The 24,981-nt window shown below is 56.5% G+C and overlaps 1 protein-coding gene across 16 annotated transcripts in view; it reads left to right on the top strand.

Annotated features, from left to right (window-relative positions):
• Nucleotides 1-10,003: 10,003 nt before the first annotated feature.
• RET (ret proto-oncogene) overlaps nucleotides 10,004-24,981 on the top strand; it is a gene marked incomplete at both ends in the record, with an annotated part of 59,366 nt that continues 44,388 nt past the window's right edge. For all 16 annotated transcript variants that reach the window (XM_079699477.1, XM_079699476.1, XM_079699474.1 and 13 more), the window contains one exon: nucleotides 10,004-10,070. In XM_079699477.1, the coding sequence (XP_079555603.1) occupies nucleotides 10,004-10,070 (67 nt within the window). The remainder of the gene's footprint in view (nucleotides 10,071-24,981) is intronic.

Raw genomic sequence — 24,981 nt, 5'->3', positions numbered from 1 at the left:
ATTGACTAGGAGACATTTCTGAGCAGTGCATATCTCGTGGAGTATCAGTCATTTTTCATTAATGAAAAAGGAATGAAAATTCCTTTGCTCCAAAGACTCAGTCTTTGGAAATAACAATGCACAGGCCAGCCAGAGACACTGCCACCGCCACCACCGCCACCTATGTGTGTTGTCTGGAGGGGTCTATGAGACCCTGACTAAGGGTGCAGGGTCCCCTGGCCTCCCCTCTTCCCTCAGCTTCCCCAGTCCCCCCCTTGGCCATACACAGGTCCTGAGTCAGGCTCTACCAAGTGACCATGCCTTGGCAGAGACCAAGTCCCCTACAGCTGTACATATGGTCATCAGGAAGATGGCAATAGCCGTCTTGCTCTGAGGGACCCAGTTGAAGAAATAGGTCCCCTGCAGGGGAGCAAAGCAGGCGTGTTCTGGGTGATGGCGATGGCGATAGCCCTCTTGCTTTGCAGACGGGGAAATGTGTTTGCTGTAGCCTCCCTGAAGCTCAGTACCGTGCAAGGGTTGGGTCACAGGTCACAGTAGGATCCAGCCCAGTCACAGAAATGACCCACCCTTTACCTGCACAGTGAGGGTGCTGGGTCCCCCAGTGGACTCCAACAGGCCTGAGTCTCACATGAGGGACCCAGCTAAAGAAATGGGTGTTAGGAGGAGACAGCTGTATGCAAACACAGGTGAGTCCCTGCAGGGGAGTGAAGAAGAGGTGTTCTGGGTGGGCTCCTAGCAACGCCAGGACCACGGGTGTAAGCCAGGGGCAGAAGGAGGCAGTGAGTAGGGAGGAGACGCAGAGGAGGAGAGGCTCCCTGGGGACAGGGCTGCTGACGGGAGGGTGAAGCGGGTACCATCCACCTTGAGACCCTTACCCGCGTCTCTCCCATCCCATCATGCTCTGGGGCAGTGGATCCCACAGTGTGGACCCAGGACCAGCAGCATCAGGAACCCCTGGGAACTGGTCCTGAGGGCAGCCTTAGAACCTGTGGGGCAGGCTCACATTGTGTTTGACCAGCCCTGCCCTAGTGTTTGAGAACCGGGAGCAGTGTGGAGTGAGGGAAAGGAGCCCAGACAAAGAACCCCTGGGCTTGCACCTCACCTGTAAAATGGGATGCTGCTACCACCCGGGCAGGTGCTGTGACCCTGAATGAGTTAGAAGCTCCAGTCCAGGGCTGCCCCCAGGTGGGATGTCCATAGCCATGAGCTGTTCTCACTTGCGCCCACCCAGGACCTCCCTCCCTTTCTAGGAGAGTTGATTCAGACCCCACAGTTTTGCCATCCAGGGCGACCTCACTCAGCCTTTCTTCTAGGGGTCAGACATGAATCGTTAAGCCCCAAACCTTTAGGATTTTGAGAATGCTGATAAATTACAGATGCAGATGGGTAACCAATCAACCTCCCCACCGCCTGCCCCAGCCAGGGTAACCACCCGGGAAATAAAACAGAGGTCATTCCCTCCTGCCCCCACACACAGGCAAGGTCATGAGAGACCCCAACAATGATATGTAGTTTATGGGCTGCTTTCAGTTTGTGGGCAGCTGCTTCCAAGACAACCGTGAAAAAAACAAAAAAAGGTTGTTGTGATTGGGGTTAAGAAATCGGCCGTATCCAAGCGTCTGGATCCTGTAAGGAGATAATTATGAGGCAGGAGCGAAGCTTTAGAAGACCATAGGTGTTTCATCCGAACTCTTCTCATCCATCCCTTAGGCGGACTCCTGATGAGGGTCTTGGCAAGTCCCAAGGGCTGAGGAGGTGACTTAGTGGCCTGGGGTGGAGGGCTGGGCAGGGGATAGGGAGGGCCGGCACCCAGGTCCCTGCTCAATCCCAGCCTCTCTGCATCCATCTCCTTGTTTGTTCATTCCTGACACAGCCTGGGATAAAATGACCAGGACCAGGAGAGAGGTCTGGGGTGAGGAGAGGGTCTGAGACAGGCCCCTGAGGGCCAGGGCTAAGGGGCAGGAGATGGAGGAAAAGGGTGGGAGGGTGGAATTATTCACAGAAATGGAAAAACTGAGGTCCGGTTTCTCAGTTACAGCAGCTGGAGCCGTTGAAAATGTGGTTCCAGGTGTCCTCAGAAGGTCTCCCTTAGGTGTCACCTAAGGGGAACAAGGGGACCTCCTTGCTATCAATGTGGAGTCTCGGTGTACTGGTTGATGAGAATATTTCTCCTGCCCCCGGGAGATGTCCTGTCTGGAGAACAGCACAGACACGACTGTCCCTTCTCTCCCATCCCCCACTACCCCAATGCTCATCTCACAGCTGTGCTAGGAAGTGGCCTGCCTGTGCCCTTGAAGCCCGCGCCACCACTAAGTTCACTTGGGCTTCCTCTCAGTTCCATCTGTGTGTTCTCTGCAAGCCAGGTTCTGGGTCTCAGTGGGCCCCTCCTCTTCCCTCCTGGGTGCCGTGTGCCCCCGACCCACCCACACCCACTGTGCTGGGAGGACAAGCCCAAGGTCAGTCCAGCTCGGCCAGGGGTCCTCCCCACGTGGCCCAGAGCCACAGCACAGACGACCTGGGGTGAGTTCTTCCACGCTGGCCTCATTCAAGGATGGGAGAGATGGCATCCATCCCCTCACAACGCAGCCCCTGTCTTGGGGGGCAGGGAGAGGGCTGAGCAGCATGCACTGGGTACTAGAAGCAGCCCCACATGTGGCCACTTGGTGCTCAGGCAAGAGCTGGGCTGAGGGCGGCTGCAGGACCCGGGGCTCCCTGGAGGTCCTGGGACAGAGCCCAGGATGGGCAGGTGGGGGCCTGTCTCTAAGACGGAAGGGAGAAGCTTCCAGACATGATTGCATCTGACCTTCTCCTTGTGTCTCCTCTCTGGCATAGGGCCTGTGGTGAGCTCAGCTCCTTCATACTCCTGGGCTTCAGCGTGAGGGATCTTTGTAAAGTTTCCAATCCACAGAAAATTGCCAACCTCCGGAGGCCTCAGGGGGACCCCCATCCTCCATACAGAGCCCTTCTCATCCCTGAGGACCAGCCATCAGCCTCCTCTGGGTGGGGGGATTGGGGAGGAGATGAGGAGTTGCTCTGAGGGAGGAGGATGCTTCTAAGCTTCTAAATCAGCTTCCCGAGAGACCCCCCATCCTCCACCCCCCATGGCCTGGAGCACTGAGGTCTTCAGAACCTCCCAGAACATTCCTCAGTTGAGCTATCCCAGCCCAGAGCCAACCCCCAGGGAACTGGGAGAAAGAGAAGCTTCCCTTGCTGAGGATCTCTGTATCCTTATGTTTAAAGGGCCGGAGGGAAAAGAAGGATTCTGAGCTTTTAAGAGAAAGTCTCTCAACAAAACGCTTCCTGATGCTCGTCTGACACTAAAAACCTATTAAAGTCATAAACTTCTCCTGCAGAACACGTCTCAAAAATGTATTTATCTAAAGGGCATCTCTGTTTGGTCTCAAACTCAAACGCTCCAAATGTCAGGCCCCAAATGATTTATTTGGGGTGCCGTGTTCCCTCCTTGTGAGTCGTCTTCCGGCTCCAGCCCCTGCTCCTGTCGCCCCTTCTGCTGGTGTTTATAGACTAGACGGACTCCCACTCACACTGAGAGGGCAGCCCAGAGGAAGAAGGGGCACAAAGGGGTGTGAGTGTGCACACGGGTGGCAAGCACTGATGCTGTCACCGCAGACGGCCACGCCCTTCCCTCCTGCCTCCTGAGCATACCTTGTGCCTTTGCCCAGGTTGTCCTCTTGGCCACGAGGGTCATTTCTCACGGCAGGTCACCCGACCGGCACTCTGAGTCCTCAGCAGGTGCCCACGCAGAGGGCTAAGGATAAATACAGCACAGTTAAACCAGGAAGCGGGACTTCCCTGGCGGTCCAGTGGTTAAGACTCTGCGCTTCCAATGCAGGGGGCATGGGTTCCATCCCTGGTTGAGGAACTAAGATCCCACATGCCTTGCGGCCAAAACAACAAAAACCAAAACCAGGATGCACACTGGGCCCCCTTCAGATTGTCTAGACGGAGCATTTGAGCACGGACTGGGGAGAGGAGTACTTTGGAGCCGAGACTTCTGAGTGTTGAATAGGAGTTGAACAACAGAAGGGGCCAGGAGGAGGCAGGAAGAGCTTCCCAGGCAGAAGGAACAGTCGGTGGAGGTCAGTGGCCAGAGAACACGTGGGGAGTCTGGGACCACGGAGGGGCGCTTGGGAGCAGAGGGACAAGGGCCCTGGAGAGGGGCCGGATGCTGAGCTCCCAGCACTAGTGAGCAGGCCCTTGGGTCTCAGGCTGCTGCACAGAGTCCCCTGACAGCCCTTCATCACCGCATCTTAATATGCACGAGCTCATCAGCCCCTTTCCAAAGAGGCCCCTGAGAGCAGGGCCCTGCAGTGCTCACTCTGCCTACAGGAAGCAGGGATTTCAGGAGGCATGGTCAGGCTTGGGGGCGAGCCTGGAGGGGAACAAAAGATTCCCCAGGGCAAGTGAGAGAGCGTGCCCAGGGTGAACCCCAGCAATGCCACTGTCGTTCTGGGCAGGGGGGGTGACTACGGCATCTTCAAACCACCAGGAAACAGAGCGGCAGCTGCTGGATCAGAGAGCCCACTGGGGCTGGCGAATCGGCAGGCTCTGATTTCTGCGCTCTCCCTCCTGTGGGGGAGGTTTGGGCTAGGAGCCTGCCCAGCCCCCAGAAGCCTCCGACAGAGGCTGGGAAGGTGTTTCTTAGAGCATCAACGCCCAGCAAGTACACTAGCCACATAGGACTATTTAATTTTACATTATTATAAATTCAGTTCCTCAGTCACGTCAGTCACTCCAGCCACATTTCAAGTGCTCCACAGCCACACTTGGCCAGTGGCCATCGCGTTGGAGAGCACAGAGCAGGAAGTTACCACCACTGCAGAACGTTCCACTGGACAGCGCTAGGGGATGAAGGCCTGGCTGGCCAGCTTCTCAGCAAGCAGGGAGGGGCCCAATTCGGACTGGGTAGGGGGTCTTCAGCAGGGCTGGGAGCCTCCAGTGCGCCTAAGCTCAGGTAGCAACCCTAGGGAGGTGCTGGAGAGGAAGCAAGGAGGGCACCCTAGATCTACCTGAGAACAGCGCCCCCTCCCACCTGGGGCTGATGCAACAGCTGAGCGAGGTCTCCGGGGCACTTCCCGGGTGGGGGTGGGGAGAAGGGGGCAAGTAAGTGCCCTGCTTCTCCTGGGCCTGTCTGCAAGCACAGGGGGCTGGAGGAGCCACCCAGGCTGTGCCCTCGCACCCTGTGCCCCCCCAAGGGCAGGTGGCTGGTCCCCGTCTACCCCTCCCCTCCAGCTCACAGTGCACCGCCTCGTCACCCGCAGGCCTGAGATGGATGTGGAAGTTGCACACTGTGCCTGGAGCTGCAGCCCACACCATCCTGGGCAAGGAGGCTTTGGAAGACATCGTAGGGCGTTAAGTCATCGGACTTCCTATTGTCAGCACACCAAGAGCACAGCAGGATTTTTCAGCTCCAAAAGACTGCCCAGGCCAGAGCCTTCACTCTGCAGATCCTGCAGGCTGTAACCTCTCAGAGACCAGAGCTGCATCTTCCAGAGGGGTGAGGTGAGGCTGCTGAGAAGACGCTATCGTGGGGAGACAAAGGACGGGGCTGCTGAGAAGATGCTATCGTGGGGAGACAAAGGACGGCCTCTTGTCCCTGCTGGGGCAACACAGGGAACTCCAGGGCACGTCCTGTCAACTCCCTGCTCCCTGCGGGCAGCGCTGTCCCCACAGCTCTGTCTTTGCCCAAAGTCAGCTCTCCAGGACATCCAGCCCTGATAAACACCCCGCCCCGTGTCTCACCCCATCTGGGGTCACTTCCGACTGTGCTGCATGTACGCGTTACGTGTTGGTGATTGTCCTTAAGAAGCACCCAGAAGGGAGGGTCTTTGTTTAGTTCACTGTACTTTGGAAAGGGTGCCTGGAATACAGTGAGTGCCCAGCAAATGTTTGTTAAATAAATGAACTTTTCAAGAAGAAGGGCAAATGGGAAATGTGCAGACTGGGTGAAATACAGACCCAAATATGGATTTTTAAGCAAAAGCAAGTCTCAGCTTTATGCTAGTTGATCATTTAAGGTTCCATGACTGGGGAGGGGCATCCAGAGCTCCTCCCTGTGGACCCTGGTTGGATGCCCCTCCCACAAAGCAGGCTCCCCTGCAGGGCTTCTGGCTCAGACCTCCCCAGCTTTGTGATTCTGCCCTCCCACAGCAAATGCTATCTGTCACCAGTCTTGTTTTGTTTTTTTTCACTGTGGCCCATAGACCAAATCGAGAAGCATCATCCATCTTACCTGAAGGTTTTGCCATTTCAGCCTCGAAACTGGAGAAGTCGTAAATAGGTTTTGCGATGGTAAAGGGAAGCTTAATTTTTCATTCACCTCTAGCTAGTAACTGATGGGGAGGTCCTCCTTTGCTCCCAGAAGCAAAAGGGAAAAGAAAGGGCTTCCCAGGGACGGGATAATTTGTCAGAAAGTTATGAGAGAGCACAAGCAGGGCTGTATAGGAAGTGTGTATTGAATGATATGACACACTGGCTTCTAATTGCTGCTGCCTTTCTGATCAATAATACATGTTTTCAAAAAGCCTTCTGTTTGCATTTACACAATGGACTGTAACTACTGCAAAGGATCCATTAAGACCTATTTTAAAAAGTGCATTCGTAAAAACTTGTCTAAATCTGCATTACAAGGCAGATTATGAAACTGCCTTGGGAGATGTTTTTTCTAAAAAGCATTCAGGCCATATCTGCCAGACTCGCCCATTCAAGCTCCCTGTTATTACCACGCTCACTTGTGAGCCAGGATGGGCCTTCTCCTTGGTGTCCTTGAGGCAAGAGGCGGGCACTGCCAGGCCTGAGGCCCCATCAGGTTCCAGTGGTACCCTCGGGCTGGGGACTCGGTGTGAGCAAGCCCCCAAAGCCTCAGTGAGGCGTCAGCATGAATCAACCCACTGCTCCCGAATGTGTAAGTATACATACACCCAGATAAGTGCTGCTGTGGCAGAGAGGACTCTGGGGCTCCAGGGTTCTCCCTCCTTTCACTGAGAAAGCTGCAGGTCCTATGGGGAGGGCCAGAGACAGGTGTTGGCTCCTGCAGGCTGGCCTCACTGGCTGCCATCCCCATACAGGTGTGATTCGTTACCTATACAAGTGGGGAGCCAGAGCAGAGGGCAGCAGACAGCTTGATTTAGGGACCACCTGCTTTCCGTGTTACCTTAGCAATGTCCACTGACCGCTTTGGCCTCGGCCTCAGCATCACAGCTGATGGGAATCAATGGTGACAGTGACAGCTCATGCTGATTGCTGGGGACTCACCTGTCTTCAGGCACCTGGGGGGATGGAGCTCTGCCTTCCTGAGGCCCAGAGACGTTGCAAACATGCCGAGGTCACACAGACCAGAGACCCAGCTAGGATACAACTCAGAGCACACCTTCAACCTTCACACAATGCCACTGCCCCAAGCCTACCACCCAGACAGCTCCTTGGACTTCAGAGGACCCTGGAAGAAGAGAAAAAAAAAAAAAAAGCTCTTTTTCTGGGGAGCCAGAAACTGTGCTGATTCTGTCAATGCTTCATTTGGGTTCAGCCTCACAACACTGCAAGGCAGTTACTATATCGTTATTTCCATGTTACAGATGAAGACGCTGAGGCCCCAGTGAGGCAGCTAGCCTGGTTCTTGTGCTGGGGCAAAGGAATGGAGAAGAGATTCTTGCAGAGAATGGGAGGGAAGGAGGGGAATGAGGAGAAGGGGAGAGCAGAAGAAGGAAGGGAGGAAAGGAAAGTGGGGCAGGAAATTCAGAGGAGAAAAACAACCCCATTGGGGGGCCCATGGAGGGGTGAGTAGGGCAAAGAGTTGAGGTCAGGCCTCGTATGAGTCTCACAGCGGGGTCTCTTATGGATATGCGGGACCCAAGGTCAGCAAGCCAAGCGCTTCACCTCTGCGCTCTCCTGGATCCTCCTCTGGTCAGATATGTGGGCATGCACGCGGGTGAGGGTATGCACCCATATCCCTGTACATGAACACAGGTGTGTGCACATGTGGGTACAGGGGTACACATATGAGGCTCCCCAGACCTTTTTCTAAGAAGAGGGCAATGTCCCCACCATAGTGTCAGATGTCCTCTCAAGACCCCCCAAGGGTGGTGGAGGAGAGTGGAAGGGCCTGTGGAAGGAACACAGCCTCAAATGGGCCCTTGAGGTGGTCACACGGAGCACAACCAGACATCCAGCCTGACCAGTGTCAGCCAAGGCTTGGCCAGGGTGGTCCCTGGGGGGGCACAGGGGTGGGGCTGGTTGGAAGAATGGGCCAGGCCACCCCTCATTCTTCTGCCACAGGAGCCTGTTGGTAACAAAAAAGTTCTCCTCGGGCCCTCCCTTCCCACTCAGGTCCCTTCCCTGTGCACAGGCCTGAATGTGCAGCCTTGGTAGTTGTTACTAGCACCAGAGGTAGGGCCTGTCTACACCCAGGGGTGTCCGCCATAGCCAACTCCGGCCCCATAAATCCAAGGGCTTCAGGCTCGGGGAGCATGAGGCAGGCAACACAAGGTCTGGTGGCCGCAGGGTGGCTCTCCCGAGCTGGCAGCACTGTGCCCTGGCCTCCAGCCAGCAGGCCGGCTTGGACATCTCGGCTGGCAGAGTCCCCAGCCAGCCTGTCTTGGCAGCTCCTCCTCATGCCTGCGAGGGTGACTTCACTTTGACTTCATATCTGCAGAGTGATGTGCAGAGCTCTTATCCAGCCCTGAGCTCAGCCAGGCAAGAGGGTGGGGCTCTGTGCACAGCCAGAAGAAGAGACACTGAAATAGGGGCACCCCAGGCCTAGGTACCCTGGACCCTCCCACCCCAAGGCCCCTTGGGCTTGCATTCCTCTGTGCCTAGGTGAGGGCCAGACCACAGAAGGCAGCTAGCAGGTGGGAGTAGAACAGTGGACTTTTCCCACAGAGGCCTAGAGCTCACCTCCAACCTCCAGGACCCCCCATGTTGGGGACCCAGAGTCTTCCCTTTTGAGACTGGATGAGCATCATTTCTTGGGGCAAAAATTAAATTCTTTGGGGCTCCAGTTCCTCTTCGCTACTTGCTCTGCTACCCAGTCAGCCCCCCATCCTAAGAATTCTTCTGTTTGGTTGGGGAGAGGGAGTACCTACCCTCCAAGCACCCCATTAAAGCCAGCTCCAGAGTCAGTTTCCTGGTTTCATTGGTTGGACCAGTCCTAAAGAGGCGGGTTCACAAACTAACCCTAGGACACCCCTAGAGCGACCGCGGACATTGGAAGCCACAGGCCAGGCTCACCCCCGGCGCACGCAGAAAGCGCCCAGGTTCCCCTTCCCCCACCCGGGCTCTTCCCCTCCTCCCTCCTCCGGCCCCAAGAGAGGCCGCGCTCCCACCGCGCCTCCCCGCTCTGAGAAATGGCTGAGGATGCGCACCGCGTCCGGAGCCTGGAGGCGGGGCGCCTGCCTCGTCTCCACGTCCATTCGGGCGCACCCCCGCATCCCCGTGGTTTCCCTGCCCTCTCTGGGCGGCGGGGAAGGTCGAAGCGCACAGACCGAGAACGGGCGCATAGAGTGAGGAAGAGTGGCTGTGCGTGCGGAGGTGCGCGGATTGGGGCTGCGGCTGGCGGGCCGGTACCCCGGGTCCCGCACCTCGCCCCTACTCGCGCCCCGCCCGGCCCGCACCCCGCGTCCTGCACTGGTCTCCTAAACCGCGCCCCGCGGGAACCGCACCAGGCATCGCTTGGGCGGGTACCCAGTGCCCCGCCCTTACTCCCGCACCCCGCCCGCACCGGGGCCCCGCCCGCACCCGGGCCCCGCCCCCTCACCGCCCCGCCCCGCCCCGCCCCGCCTCGCCTCAGTCCCGCGACCGAAGCCCTGCGCGCAGCTGCGGCGAGTACCCTGGAGCCCGCGCCCCGACGCTTTGCGCTCGCAGTGTTCGTCGCGTCCGTCGCGTCCTGGCCGGGCATGGGGCAGCCCGGCTGAGCGCCGCACCCCGCCGCCGAGACCCCCAGCCCAAGCCACCGTCCCTCTCGCCGCGGCCCCAGCGTGCACCGGCGATGGCGAAGGCGACGGCCGGCACCGTGGGGCTGCGGTTGCTGCTGCTGCTGCCGCTGCTCGGCGAAGGTGAGTCCTGCCGGGGGCTGGTGCCCGCAGCGGCCGAGGCGAAGTTGGCACCGCGCGCCGAGCGGCTGAGTGGACGCGTTCGGAAACGCCTTTCTGTTTGCGGCGGGCAGCGGGCTGCGCAGTTGCCGGCCGCCCCGGCTTGGCTGCGAGCTGGGTGGTGTGGTGGGCAGGGCGCCTCGGGCCCCGCGCGCTGGGCGGGTCTCGGGCTGGAGCCGGACTCGGGTCGGAGCGGCACGCGTGCCGGGCGGCCGGGGTCGGTGCCCAGGGCCCTTGTCGCAGCCGCGCTCCCCAGCCTGGTGGCGCCTCGCGCCACAGCAGCGTCTTGCAGCGAACCGAACGGAGATTGTAGCCGTTTCGGTGCAGGTGGGGGTGGGCGGGTGAGGTAGCCCTAGAAAGTCAGCGACTTGGGCGGGGAGGAGTTGTGTTTCTGTAAAAGATTGCTCCGTCCTCATTTCCTTGTCTCTCTACACGTCGGTGCATTCTTCCTCCAGCTCTGATACCCTGGCTAGCCGCGGGATGCGGAGGGGATCTGCTGTTTTGAAAAATGGTTGCTTTTCCCTTGTGCGTTTTTGCCGCTCTAGTCCTTAAAAAACCCAAAAGGCTGTGGTTTCTAGGGAGGCTGCCCTCGAGGGCCCGCTCGAACTGGCCCAGCGCAGCCGTCTGAGGGCCCGCCGTGGCTCCAGTCCCACGCGCGGCTTCCGAGTCCCGCGCTGATGCCAGGCGGGGGACACCTGAAGGTGCGGCCTTTGGGACCATTTGACGGCCCTGGGCTGACCTGTACCAAGCGCTTTTGACCATCCTGGAGTGGAGTAGGGCTGTGTGCCGCCAACATCGGTGCTGGGAGGATCAGATGTGGCCTTGCAAAGGCTGGTCACTGCCTCCACCCCCAAAACCCTGACGGGATGAGTGAACCCCAAGGCTGTCGAATCTTTGCCCGCCCCCCTGCCCACACACCACGAATTTTAGTTTCCCTCGAACTGTCCTTGACTTCCTCTTCTTCAGTACTCAGTATGCACCAAGTTTCCCTCTGAGAGAGGAGCTCCGGCCACCCTCCCCCACTGCTTACAAAGGGCTTTCTCTCCCTGTGACCTTTGGGAACAGAAGAGATGGTGGTCCCCTGCGTTTGGCCCTGGGTCCTGCACAGACTCTGGGTTCACAGGCCTGCCCAAGGCTTCATTTGTGTGACTGGATCTTGAGCCCAAGAGGCAGATACTGAAGAACGGGCCCCCAGCCCATCATAGGGAAGGCAGGGGAGAAACCCTTTCTTTGACCTGGGGAAGAATGGGGGAAAGCATCGGGAGTCTGGGGGTCCCGGTACTGTGAGGGGAAAACAGGCAGGAGGAGGCTACAGGCAGGGCAGAAGTAAACACAAACAAGGTGTTCAGAAGACCTCTTGTAACTCGGGGTTGCAACTTTGTAGCTGTGGGCGGGTGATCAGGTGTGAGCCGGAAGCCAGGGCGCGCTGGGCAGCCTCAGAAGCTTGTGGAGGATTTCCCGTGCCTGTCCCACGCTTAGCCAGGGGGCCCAGCTGAGGCCGTGGGGGGCTGGAGTTGGGGGGTAGGGGTGAGAGGGCGGCCTGTGACACTTGGCGGGAATGCAGGTGGCTTCTCCACAGCCTGGAGGCACGGAGCTGGGTGGTCAGAGAAAGGCTCTCCAATCCAGGGAAAGCAAGTCCCCTGCCTCACCCACCCTCCCATGGGATGAGCAAGAAAGCACGATTGGTGGCACTGGGAGTTGAGAGGTGGCCCCGCGACACCCAAGAGGAGGCAGCGGGGCCCGTGGAGAGGCCTGCGGGCACCCTGTACCCGGAGTAGCAGTGCTGGGTTGAGCCTGACTCGCAGTGAGCTGGGCCGCCGCTCCCACCTAGACTCGACCAGGCTGGGAGCAGCTCGGCTCCGGGGCGCCCTCTCGTGGACGCAGCCCTCCTGTGGCCAGGCCTGTTGCCCGGGGGATGGGCCGGGTCTCCAGAGGAGGAAAGCCTTCCCGTACTGGCCCAGACACCTCCCTGAGACACCTCCCCGAGACGGGGAGCTCTCTTCTGTGCCGGGGGGACTGACGATAGGGGTGTAGGGAGGCAACCAGATGAAGAAGCAGTGGCCGGGGAAGGAACAGCACTGCCCCAGGGCTGGCAGGGGTGGGCTCGAGGGCCTAGGGATGCTCAGAGCAAGGTCCTGGGGCATAAACAGACCCTCACGGTGTGCCCCCCTCCACGTGTACACACTCTCATTGTGTGTGAATGCACACACCTTCAGAAAAAGGTGCCAACCCAGACACAGACTCCCAGAGCAAGGCAGGACTCCTCACCCACACGCTGGTATCCGTGTGAGTGCACGCACGGGCACACACACACACACACACACCCTTGAATCCACGCTCACACATTCACACTCACTCTTGGTCATCACTAAGACACGCTCCTGCCCTTTCTCAAGGATATGTGATCATGAGGCCTGTGGACACACACACTCACGCAGCGTGGCTTGGCCCTTCACACTCCACCCTCCCCCAGGGAACCCAGCCCCTCTCTCTGCCACTCACACACGCTGGGACCCCCACATATGTCCCCCCGCAGGGACACCTGCTCCTCCCCCCTCATACTCAGGAGCACAGCCCATCCACCCTGGGTATCCTGGAACCAGAGCTAAAGAACTTCCATCTAATAGTTGTTCTTAGAAGAGTTTCTGGCCTTTTGCTGCTCCCACACAGGTACAGGCATCCCTGTGGCATGGATGAAGAAACTGAGCCCCTGCTTCTGGGGATCCCCCTGCATGTCTCAGGCTGGCCCCTCACCCATCACCATCTCCCTGACCTCCTGCTGCTCACCAGGCCTCACATCTCTCATCTTTCTGGCCTGGCTTCTTGGGTCCCTTTTTGCTCAGCACCTCTAGCCGCAAGGAAAGACCTGCCCTCTCTGTGTGCACGCCCTCTGGGCCTCTCACTCCCAGGTACTGAAGAAAGGAAAGCTGGCCATGACTTAGCAGCCCCCTCTCCAGGCTGCTGGGCCCACCCCTCTGCTGTTGGACCTGGGTTTGCCACTTTTGCCTGGACCAGCAGGTGCCAGAGCAGCCCCTCAGCCAGGAAGGCTGCTCTGCTGACTTCTTTCTCTCTCTTTCAGCCCCTTCCCTCTTTGGCCAGAGATGAGTGGTGTCCTGCTTCACCAGGCTTGCCTGGGCCCAGCCTTCTTTCTCCTCTGCCCCAGCCCACTAAGCCCCTCTGGCCTCTGGGAGCTGCCTGTGTCCCACACTGGCTGTCCTGGGCCCTAGCAGAGTCCAACCTACTCAGGGACCAAGGGGCTGGGTCAGCTGGTGGGGTCTGTGAGCAGAAAGCAAATGGGGAAGTTTATTGAGACCATTGCAAAATTGCCTTTATTCTGCAGAATTGCTTTAGGGACGGCTAAGTAAATCACTGTTTCCTTGGTGGTGTGAAGAAAATGGGATGCATTCACCTAATGGGGAGCTAATGGCCTTTCAGCCAGGGGAGGAGAAAACTAATTTAAAGTGATGGTATCTCTTAAACTGGAGCATGGGGTGCCAAGGGGAAGGGAAGGCCAGGAAGCTGCTGCTTCCCCTGAGGCCTTCCCGCCTCTGTGACCTGAGAGAGGATTCTTCCCTCCCCTGGTCTTCACTGGATAAGGCTGATGCCAGCAGTAGCCACCTCCAGGGGGCTCATGGCCTGCCGGTCCTGTGCTGAGCGCTGCCTGTCTGCTAGCTCACTGTATCCTCCCGAAACCCTGAGGGATGTAGCCTTGTTTTGCCATTTCACAGGTAAGGAAACTGAGGCTCCCACAGCCTGTGAACTTGAATCCATGGAGAGGACTTTGTGTCTCCCCGTTCCGGTCCTCTGGCTTTCAGCAAGCCCCTTCTCTGGGCCAGTGGTAGTAGGGACCAGGAGTGGGGCTGAGGAGGGGTCCTGGGAGAGGAAGGTGGCCCTGAGCCCACTCACCCACTGGTGACCCTCCTGCTCGGGGCTCCAGGGGCCCTAGGGACAGCCTGGCCCGGTTCTGGGAGGGAAGTGTGCCACTGTGCTTCAGCACCTGAATCAGGAGCCCCTCGGGATCTGGCTGATGCTCAGGCGGGACCGCTGCTTTAGCTGATGTCTGGGAGTCCTGCAGGTCCGGGAACTGCCACCAGCTGGGGTCTGGTCATAGCCAGCCCCAGGGGAGGGGCGTGTGTCCTGTGGCTTGGCAGGAAGAGAGGCCTCTGTGCTGGTGGTGTAGGCTGGGTGTGTGGCCCCTGCACCCACCCTCTGCCTGGGGACCCAGAACCTGACAGACGCTACTGTGCTGAGGAGGGGCTGGACTTCAGGGCACATGGGTACAACTGTGTCTCCTTGTCCAAGAAAGGGCCCTCCTGCCCGGGGCTCCAGGACAGACTGGGAGAAGAAAGTGCCCAACTGGGAAAAAGGCAGAGCTGGAGAAGTGCCCCCCCAAACAATAGTGATGCCTTCTGTCCTACAGAAGTGGCTACATTTTGGCTGTGGAACGCCTCCCCCTTCCCGTGGGTGTAGGAGAGGACGCTTCCTTGTGTGGGCGCAGTGTTCAGGCTCCAGCCCCGGCGTCCTCTCCTCCTCCTCGTTTCTTCTTCTTCCTTCTTGTTTCTGCAGTTGTTTTTCTGAGTGACTCAACAGTAACAATAACAGTAATAGTGATGGGCCCACAAACACGCCCCGAGGGACCACCTGCTGCCTGGGGAGCTTCTCCGGGGCTAGGGATGCACTCCGGGAGACAACGGAAGGTCCCTTTGACCTCAGAGCTGTCTCCCTGTAGGGAGAGATGGGCAGTAAAGGAAGCCCTAAGCAGCCACTTATCTCAAATGTATGGGTGTGATTTCAGACTGAGGTACACAGCAGGAGGCCGGCTGAGGGGTAGGGTAGGAGGGGATGGTGGGCAGCCAGGCAGGGAAGTGGCCCTCCTGGCCCTGGGCCACAGGGGTGTGATGGCAGCAGGGGTCATCTTTCGCCCTCCCCCCCCATTTGCCTCCCCTGGGTTTTCAAGGGCCCATCTTCCATGCTTTCTGGGTGGGGGTCCTTAGCCCCTGGGAGGCTGGGGCATTGGTATGGCTCAGAGAGACTAGGCCCAGGATGTCCCTCTGAGGGCCGTGATCTGGGTGGCCTGGGGAAGGTGCTCCTGGGGGGCTTGAAGGGGTGGGAAGGCTCAGGCCTCCAGAACCCACACGGCTCTCCTCTCCCTGCCTCAGAGCAGCAGAGAGTGGCGGCGTGTTTAGGGGTTCAGGGGAGGCTGTAACTCCTGAGACAGGGCTCCATCGCACCTCAGAGGACCTTAGAGGATGGGGCCCTCTTCGGGCTGCAGCTCCAGGACACCTGGGGGCCCCTATGGACGGGACCCTCATCCTGCCCTTCTCCCCCCGCCTGGTCCTCCGACAGTCCACCTTCCCTGAGCTCTGGGGCCAGGTGACGCCTGGGCTTCCATCAAGCTCTGGCCTCACAGCTATGTAATTGTGGGAGCCCCTGGGACCCGCTTCTGTCCCTGAGGCTGGAGGATGTAAAACCAGTGGCCCTCTGAGCTGTCCACTGGGCAAGGTGGGGGGCGGTGAGAGCAGCAGCGAGGTGCCACTCTTCCCTTAGCTCCTCCCCCACTGGAGCGGACACCCCCAAGAAAGCATGGTTGTGGGTGCATTGACGCCAATGGGACCTTGGGGGAGGCAGTTCAGGCGCCACCTGGGCCCTCAAGGAGAGCAGGTGGCCGGCCCCGAGCAAACACCTCTGTTTGCTTTCGCCTTGTGAGTGGCTCCACAGAGTGTAGCAGCCAGGGCACCTCTGCAGGAAGGTCACCTGTACACCTGCACAGGTGTGTGCCCACCTGGTGGTCCAGCTGGTTCAGGCTCTCCATGACATCAGCGATGCCTGGTGGGCTCTGGCAGGCAGGGACCTGTTCTGAGACCTGCTCAGGGGAGATGCCCGTGGGGGCCCCAGCCCCCCTCCCAGATTCGGGTACCGGCGGTCGCACCTTATCGCAGTCTTAAGCCTTCGCTCTTCTGACATGGGCTGCTACTGTCTGGGTTCCGCAGGGCCCTGGGCTCCAGAGAAGTGCCTGAGGGGCAGGGTGGCCGGGAGAGGGAGGCAAAGCTCCGAGCTCTGCCCTGAGCACTGGCCCTGACCTGCGCTCTGATTGGAGAAAGGGTTCTGCTGCTAAAACAATCAGAAAGCCCCTGGCAAGACAGTGGACGTCAAAACTGGTGGAAGTCCCCCCCTCCCATGTGGCTATGGGATTGCCAGAAAATTCCGAGGGTTCTCACTCTTAACAAAAAGGGGGAAAGGAACAATGTAAGTTCCTAAACTTTAACTAACAGCCTGGAAAATGCTTGGGAAGATGTGCACTCTGTGTGCCAGGACCTGAGAGCGGGGTGAATGGGGGGTGACCTGGAGGCACACAGAGTGATGGTGGGAGTCCGAGTGGAGGGAAGGAATTTACTCAGTTTCTTACTCAAACTTTCCTGCCTCTGAAACAGCCAAAGACACAAAGTGAAGTGGTGGAAGACGCAGAAGCTGGGGGCAGCTCCTGGGTGGGCTTTCTCCTTGCCTGCTCCCCCATCCTGCCCTTCCAGCATTGCCTGTGGGCCGTCCACTGCTGTCTGTTCTCTTCTTTCTGGGAAGGAGAAAGGATGGAGTTGACAAGCAGGGCTCTGTTCCAGCCGCCACTTAGCCATGAAGTGGGTGCAGCACCCTCTGTCTCCTCGGCTGTGGAAGCAGGGTTAACACGCACTTAGCTCTGTGGGCACTAGCTTTGCCACTGGGAGGGGCTGAGCCTTGTCAGACGGGCACCTGCGGGTGGTCTCTGTAGGAGACTCATCCAGCAGGACCACACATGTGACTCCATAGGGCCTTATAAAGTCTCCACCGTGGACCCTCTCGAATCTTTGCTTCTGCAGCCTCCCACCCACCTGTATCTGTGAGCAGGAGAGACTGTGTACTTGGGGGTGACAGAAACCCCCAGTCTCAGCGTCTCAACATAGTCCGTTTGTCTCCTGTTCGTGGTGTCCCACCCCCCTGCCCCTGTCAGCCACTCCACACCTGGCCATGTGCACGGGGAGGGACACAGAGCCCTGAGGAGCCAGGCCTGGAGGGGCCTGGGGCACTTTGCCCATGTCCACGGGCTGGTCTGTCACAGGGTCCTTCTCTCTGCAAGGGAGGCTGACGCCCAGAACATAACATAAAATTAACTGTCCTCAAGTGAATAATTCGGTGACATTTAGTACATTCACAGTGTTGCATAGGCATCACCCCTGTGTAGTTCCAGAACATTTTCATCACCCCCAAAAGGAAACCCCATACCCATTAGGCAGTGTTGCCTAGTCCCCCCACCCCAGCCCCTGGCAACTGCCACTCTGCGTCTGTCTCTATGGACTTGTCCATTTTGGATATTTACTATAAATTGACCTTTGTGTTAGACTCCTTTTACTTAGTTTGACGTTTTCAAGGTGCATCCACATTGTAGTATGTATCAGCACTTCATTCCTTTTAAGGCTGAGCAATATCCCATTGCTTGCATGTATCACATTTATTTATTCATTCATCTCTTGGTGGGCGTTTGGGTTGTTTACACCTTTGGGCTCTTGTGAATAGTGCTGCTGTGAGCATTTATGTGCAAATATCTGTTTGAGTCCCTGTTTTCAGTTCTCTTAGGTGTATACTTTGGAGTAGAATTGCTGAGTAATGCCAAGTCTCATTTTTTGAGGAACTGGCAAACTGTTTTCCACAACAACTGAAACATTTTACAATCCCACCAGCAGTATGTGAGGGTTCCAATTTCACCACATCCTCACCAATCCTTGTTATTTTCTATTTATATTTTTAAATTGTATCCATCCTACTGGGTACAAAGTGGTGTTCATGTGGTTTTGATTTGCATTTCCTTAGTTATTGGTGATGTTGAGCATCTTTTGTGTGCTTCTTGGCCATTTGTATCTTCTTTGGAGAAGTATCTATTCAGGTCCTTTGCCCATGTTTTAATTGGGTGGGTGTGTCTTTTTGTTGTTGAGTTTGCTCTATCAAATTTCCACCAAGTGTTGCAGAGCAGTTTTTGTCCAGAGACATTTCAGTGTCTGAGCCGGAGGTCCCTTTTGAAGAGGACATGGGTTCCTCCTCCAGTGTCCTTCTCTGGGGGCTGAGTCACCATGACCCCACTGGGACCCTGAGGACATTCTCAGAAGACCCGGACCCTAAAGCCACACTGAGCTCAAATGTCCCAGAAGCAATGGTGTCACATCTTGTATGTGAGGTGCCAATGCCCGAAGACCATCCTGTGAAGGACCCAGGGGGTGGGGAGGAAGGGAGGGGTTCTGGGAACCAGTGACCCATCCTGCCCACCTGACAAGGTGGGACTCAGCAGCAGGGGAACCCAGGGCTGCCCTATCTTGCTAAACTCTCAGTCCAGACTCTAAAAATAACCAGGCGGATCTGGTGTAAGTTGATTACCGTAATTGCAACTGTGTGATGTCATGCTGCCAGTCCCTTGAGGCCGTTTTCCCAGGACAGCAGAACGTACCAAGGCAGTGCCGTCCGCCCGCCACCCAGAAGCTTGCACTCAGAAGCTGCATGAGTGCTGGGGCCCAGCACAGGGTGCGAAGGCCTCGACCAGGGTTAGCAGGAAGCCTTTGTGGGCCCAGGCAGGTCTGATTCAACAGTCAGGGAGGGAGAAAGGAGAACTGGCTCTGGCTTCTACCAGCAGGTGCTCTGTCCCAGCAGTGCTTCCAGGGAGGGGTTCCTGTCCCAGTTCACAGCTGGGAACAGACCCAGAGAGGCTGAATGACGAGCTGGCCATACAGCAAGGCAGTGAAGGAGCCCGGCTCTGGCCTGCCTCTGCCCTTGTCTCTCTGCTTCCGCAAGTCCTACTGAGATCTCTCCTTTGTATCTAGACTCACTTCTCAAGGTGGTACTAGGACCTGACAGGGGCAGAGTGAAGGACCCTCAAGGCTCTCTTCTGTGTCCAGCGGGCAAGGGCACGTCAGGCCCCCAGCATCCATGGGCGCCCGCGCACACAGCAGCCATGTCTGTGTCTGTCCCTGTCACGCGGGCGCTGGCTGAACGCCACCTGGTCATGCCTTCCGGGGCCTTCGTCCTCTTTCACTGAGACGTGAAAGAGCAAATTTACATGAGGGGCTTTTAGGGACTCCTGCCTTTTCGAGGAGGCTGTGGATGGTTATTTATGGTTGCATTTTCCGCCTGGTTAGCAAGCAGGTGGGTGGGTGGCCCGGAGTCCCAGGTCACGGTGCCCTGGCTTTTCCGCACACGTGTGCACGGCCGTCACTGAGCAGAGGAGCCTGGTGGCCACGTACACTGTGGGCTGGGTGGGACCCCTCGGCTTAAGTCCTGGCGCACTCTCTGTGTGGCCTCGGGCAAGGTAGCCTTTCTCTGCCTTGGTTTCCCCTTCTGTAAGACAGGAAACAAAGTTGTCGTTACCTCTGGCTGATGTCGTGTTGATTAAGTGGGACAACGTGCGTGAAGCACTTAGACTGTAGTCGTTACCTCTGGCAGATGTCGTGTTGATTAAGTGGGACAACGTGCGTGAAGCACTTAGAACAGGGCCTCTCGGGAAGAATGTAGAAGTCTCGCTGGTTAATGTTGAATAAGGGCGAGAAGGGTGCTGGGGGAGGGGCAGAGGTGGGCAGGACCACCTCAGTTTGAGAAGCTCTAGATAGGTGGGGTGACAGATTTAAGTCTGAATTGCAGTGCCCTGCTGGGTGTGAGGGGGGATGGTTGCCCAAGCAGTGGCACCAGGGCCCAAGCTGGGGATGTCCTGACCCGTCAGCCCCAAGCCGGGGCTGGCACACCCGCCCTTGGCTGGGGCTGCAGGGCACAAGACCCCTGGAGCCGAGAGAGCCTGGTGACCCGCACACAGACATCAGCAGGCCACTTGGGTGGCCAGTCTTTTTCCAGCCAGGCCTTGCCCTGGGTAAGAAATTAATTGTAACCTAATTGGCAGTTTCCTTTGCACAGAAGCCGGAAAGAACTGCCAGTGAGGCTGGTGATTAACTCGGCATCAGCTGGGAAATCACATTTGGGCGGAGCGTCCATCATCTGAGCGAGGCCTCTGCATCTGGCCTGGGCGGGTGGGGAAGCATGGGTGGTGGCCCCGGGTACATGCTGGGTGCAGCCTGGGCTCCAGGCCTGTGGGAGCAGAAGGCTGGGGCTTGTGTGCTGGGGATGAGTCTGGGCTGCTGGCTGCCGGGCTGCAGACCTCGGCTACACGCCTCACTCCCCCAAACTCCAGCCTCGCCCTGACGCCTTCCCCACTCTCAGCAGAGGGCTGCGTGCATGGCGTGGTGGGGTGTCAGGGGACCGGGGCCTGGTTGCGGTTCCACTCTGAGGGCAAGAGGTGAATTGTGTTTCCCAGCGTTGGATGGGGAACGTGAGGTCTACAGCGAGAGCTCAGGCAAGGTGTGCAAGGCAGAGCTTTTCGCACGTGTGGAGGAGGATGCCTGTGCGTGCAGGGCTGGTGGTGCCTCTGAGACACGGGCTGGCCCTCAGGTCTCTCCTCCTCCGTCCAGCTGCTCTTACAGGCCACCAGCCACCCTATCCAGCCAGGGCCCAGGAAGACGAGCGTCCGGGGAGACACTGCACCCCCGCATGGGGTCCCCTGCCCTCCCCACCACGGACCACACAGAGAGGGCTCAGGCTGGAGGGATGATGGTGGGAAGGGCCCGGAGAGCTGTGCTGTGTGTGAAGCCGCAAACCAGACAGGCAGGCAGGAGCGCGGGCTCTGTACCAGGCAGAGCTCTCAGGAACGTGGAGAGCCCTGGGCACCCAGTGTGTGCCAGGATGGCTGCTTGTTCCTCCTTGTGTATGGGCCCAAGCAGCTGGCCCTTGCTGGGTGCCCAGGCCAGACCAGGAAGGCCACTCAGACTTGTGGCCACCCTGGCACATGCTGCCCACTGAGGGCTGCTGGCAGCATTTGGGGGAGAAGAAATTTACGACTGGAATCAAGGCTGCACTAGTGGTGACTGGTGTCGTCATTGGGCATCAGGGCAGAAGATAGCCCTGGCATTTACTGAGCGCCCAGTGTATGCACTAAGCTGGCCATCTGTTGGGTATGCCTGCAGAGGCCAGAGTTTTCTCGATGATTTTGTAGACAAAGGCTTCAATTCGTAGCATCAGGACTGGGACAAGCTGTCAGATTCCCCCCTCAGGAGGCATTGGCTTGTGACTGAGTACAGCTGAGCTGAGCCAGGCACCCATGGACAGAGGCAGCTGGCTCTCAAAGTGAGCTGCCTGGGCTTCCCTGGTAGCACAGTGGTTGAGCATCCGCCTGCCAATGCAGGGGACACGGGTTCGAGCCCTGGTCCGGGAAGATCCCACATGCCGCGGAGCAACTAAGCCCACAGGCCACAGCTACTGAGCCTGTGCTCTAGAGTCCGCAAGCCACAACTACTGAAGCCCGCATGCCTGGAGCCCGTGCTCTGCAACAAGAGAGGCCACCGCAATGAGAAGACCGCGCACCACAACAAAGAGTAGCCCCTGCTCGCCGCAACTAGAGAAAGCCTGTGAGCAGCAACAAAAGACCCAGTGCAGCCAAAAATAAATAAATTAATTAATTTAAAAAAAAAAAAAAAAGGTGAGCTTCCTGTGGACTGTCAACTTACTAGAGCCCACCCAGGCCTTCCCTTCACACCTCCTCTGTGCCAGGCATCAGGCAAGGTTGTGGGGATGCAGCGGTGAGCAAGACAGGCCCAGTGCTGGCCCTGTGAGTCTTTACAGTCTCTGCTTCTTTTAGCATCAGGTCGGTACTCTGGGAGTGAAGGGGAGAAAAGCCAGCATGGCTGGGGGAATGCGGGGAGAGGGCTGAGCTGGACAAGGGCTTGCCCAGGAGAGAAGACGGGGTGGGGGACCACGTACCCGGGGGTTGTGGGCAAGGCTGGGAAGAGTGAGCACGAGGCCCGGAGCCAGGGTACCACAGCGGGACCTGCAGGCCAAGGCTGTGGGCATCGGGCCGGGCACAGGAAGCCCGGCAAAGGGCTCGGAAAGACACCTGGGAACAGGCGTGTGTGGTGGCTGCCCGGGGCAGGTGGGAGGCCGGGAGCCCTCTGAACCCCGGGTGCAGAGAGGGCAGGAGGAAACTGAGTTGTTGGGCAGGGTGCACTGAGTGGTCACACAGGACTTCTGGGGTTGGCACCTTGGCACGTGTGGGGAGGAGGTGTGGCCACACAGGCAGAGGGAAGGGCTCTGAGCCAAACTCAGCTGGCCTGGGACTGGGCTCCACCTTCTCTGTGGGGAGAGCCAGGGCCAGGGCCACGTCATGACTACTGACTGTGGGTTCAGGCCCCGTGACCTCTGTGGGCCCCTTTCCCCATGAAAAAGTAGGATTATATTTCATGACTATTAATATAAAGACAAATATAATCCAGGCTGCTTTATTATTACACAGTCCTTATTATTACATTTTTTCTTCCTTCTGACTTTAACATAAACTGTAACATTTGTGTGGGCCCCTGGGCACTGTGCCCACTGTGTGCGCTGAGGCAGTTAGAGTCGGGGGCGCATGCCCCAGCATCTGCAGTGTCAGTGCCTATTGGAAATGGAGGACCCCTGGGACTCTGGCACTAAGGGTGGGCCCACATGGCCAGGCTTGTGTGTGCCCTCTCCCAGTAGATGGTGAGCCCCTCAGCCATTCAGGTCTCTCCTGTACCTGGGTACTGTGGTGCTGTGAGCCAAGGCAGGAACCACAGCAGAAACTTGCAGGGCACAGGCATTTACCTGGCTGGTGGCAGGCAGCCAGGGCAGCGTGGGTGGGATGCCAGATGGAGCCAAGAATTTACTGGTTCTCTTCTTACTCGGTTCTAAAGGAAGAGTTGTGGGCACATCTTTAAAACATACATGACACCAAAGCACAGGCAACAAAAGAAAAAAATAGATAAATTGTATTGCATCAAAATTTAAAACATCAAAGGACACAGTCAACAAAGTGAAAAGGCAGCCTGTGAATTGGGAGAAAATATTTGTAAATCAGCTGTCTGATAAAAGGTTACTATCCAGAACACATAAAGAACTACAACTCAACAACAACAACCAAGCCCAATTCAAAAATGGGCAAAACAGGACTTCCCTGGCAGTCCACTGGTTAAGACTTCACCTTCCAATGCAGGGGGTGCAGGTTCCATCCCTGGTTGGGGAGCTAAGATCCCACATGCCTCGCTGCCAAAAAACCAAAACACAAAACAGAAGGAATATTGTAACAAATTCAATAAAGACTTTAAAAAAAATTGGGCAAAACACTTGAACAGACATTTCTCCAGAGAAGAAGTAGCCAATAAGCACATGAAAAGATGCTCAACATTACTGATCATTAGGGAAATGCAAATCAAACCCACAGTGTGATATAACCACACACCCATTAGGTTAGCTACTGTCCAAAAAAATGGCAATGAAATTGAGTTATTTGTAATGAGGTGGATGGACCTAAAGTCTGTCATACAGAGTGAAGTAATAAGTCAGAAAGAGAAAAACAAATACCATATGCTAACACATACATATGGAATCTAAAGAAAAAAAAAAGGTTATGAAGAACCTAGGGGCAGGACAGGAATAAAGACACAGACGTAGAGAATGGACTTGAAGACATGGGGAGGGGGAAGGATAAACTGGGACAAAGTGAGAGAGTGGCATGGACTTATATATACTACCAGAAGTAAAATAGATAGCTAGTGGGAAGCAGCCACATAGCACAGGCAGATCAGCTCGGTGCTTTGTGACCACCTAGAGGGGTGGGATAGGGAGGGTGGGAGGGAGACACAAGAAGGAAGAGATATGGGGATATATGTATATGTATAGCTAATTCACTTTGTTATAAAGAAGAAACTAACACACCATTGTAAAGCAATTATACTCCAAAAAAGATGTTAAAAAAATGGCAAATCACAAGTGTTGGCAAGGATGTGGAGAAATTAGAACCCTTATTCACTGTTGGTGGGAATGTATAATGGTGCAGCCACTGTGAAAAACAGCGTGAAAGTTCTTCAAAAAATTAAAAATAAGATTACCATATGATCCAGCAATTCCACTTCTGAGTATACACTGAAAATCAAGGTCTCAAAGTGATATTTGTATGCCCCTGTACATAGCAGAATTATTCACAATAGCTAAAAGGTGGAAGCAACCCAACTGTCAATCAGTGGATGAGTGGATAAACCAAATGTGGTATATCCATACAACAGAATACTATTCAACCTTAAGAAAGGAAGGAAATTCTGATACATGCTACAACATAGAAAAACCTTGAGGACATTATGGTAAATGAAATTAAGCCAGTGACAAAAAGCCAAATGCTGTATGATTCCACTCATATGAGGTACCTGGAATAGTCAGATTCAGAGACAAAATGTCACATGTTGGTTGCCAGGGGCTGGAGGAAGGTGGGGAATGGGAGTTAGTGTTTAATGGGTGTAGAGTTTCAGTTTTGCAAGATGAAAGAGTTCTGGAGATGGATGGTGGTGATGGTTGAAAAACAATGTGAATTTATTTTAATGACACTGAAATGTACACTTAATGGTTAAGATGGTAAGTTATGTTATGTGTATTTTACCATAATTAATTTTAAAAACTAGGATCCTCTTTACCCCCAAATTCATTATTTTCAGTAGAGCCTTCCCCGATCTGTGCTTTTTTCCTAAGAGCAAAAGTACATTACAATCCCTTGCAAAGCCAGCCTCCAGCTGGGACAAAGCATCAAGATTACAGGGTGGGGCTTCCCTGGTGGCGCAGTGGTTGAGAGTCCGCCTGCCGATGCAGGGGACACGGGTTCGTGCTCCCATCCGGGAAGATCCCACATGCCGCGGAGCGGCTGGGCCCGTGAGCCATGGCTGCTGAGCCTGCGCGTCTGGAGCCTATGCTCCGCAACGGGAGAGGCCGCAACAATGAGAGGTCCGCGTACCACCAAAAAAAACAAAACAAACAAACAAAA

The sequence above is a fragment of the Hyperoodon ampullatus genome, assembly GCF_949752795.1.
Source record: "Hyperoodon ampullatus genome assembly, chromosome: 1".
In the NCBI taxonomy this organism is placed as follows: Eukaryota; Metazoa; Chordata; class Mammalia; order Artiodactyla; family Ziphiidae; genus Hyperoodon; species Hyperoodon ampullatus.
Note: the sequence above shows the minus strand (reverse complement) of the source record. Positions and strands in the feature narration are given on the sequence as shown.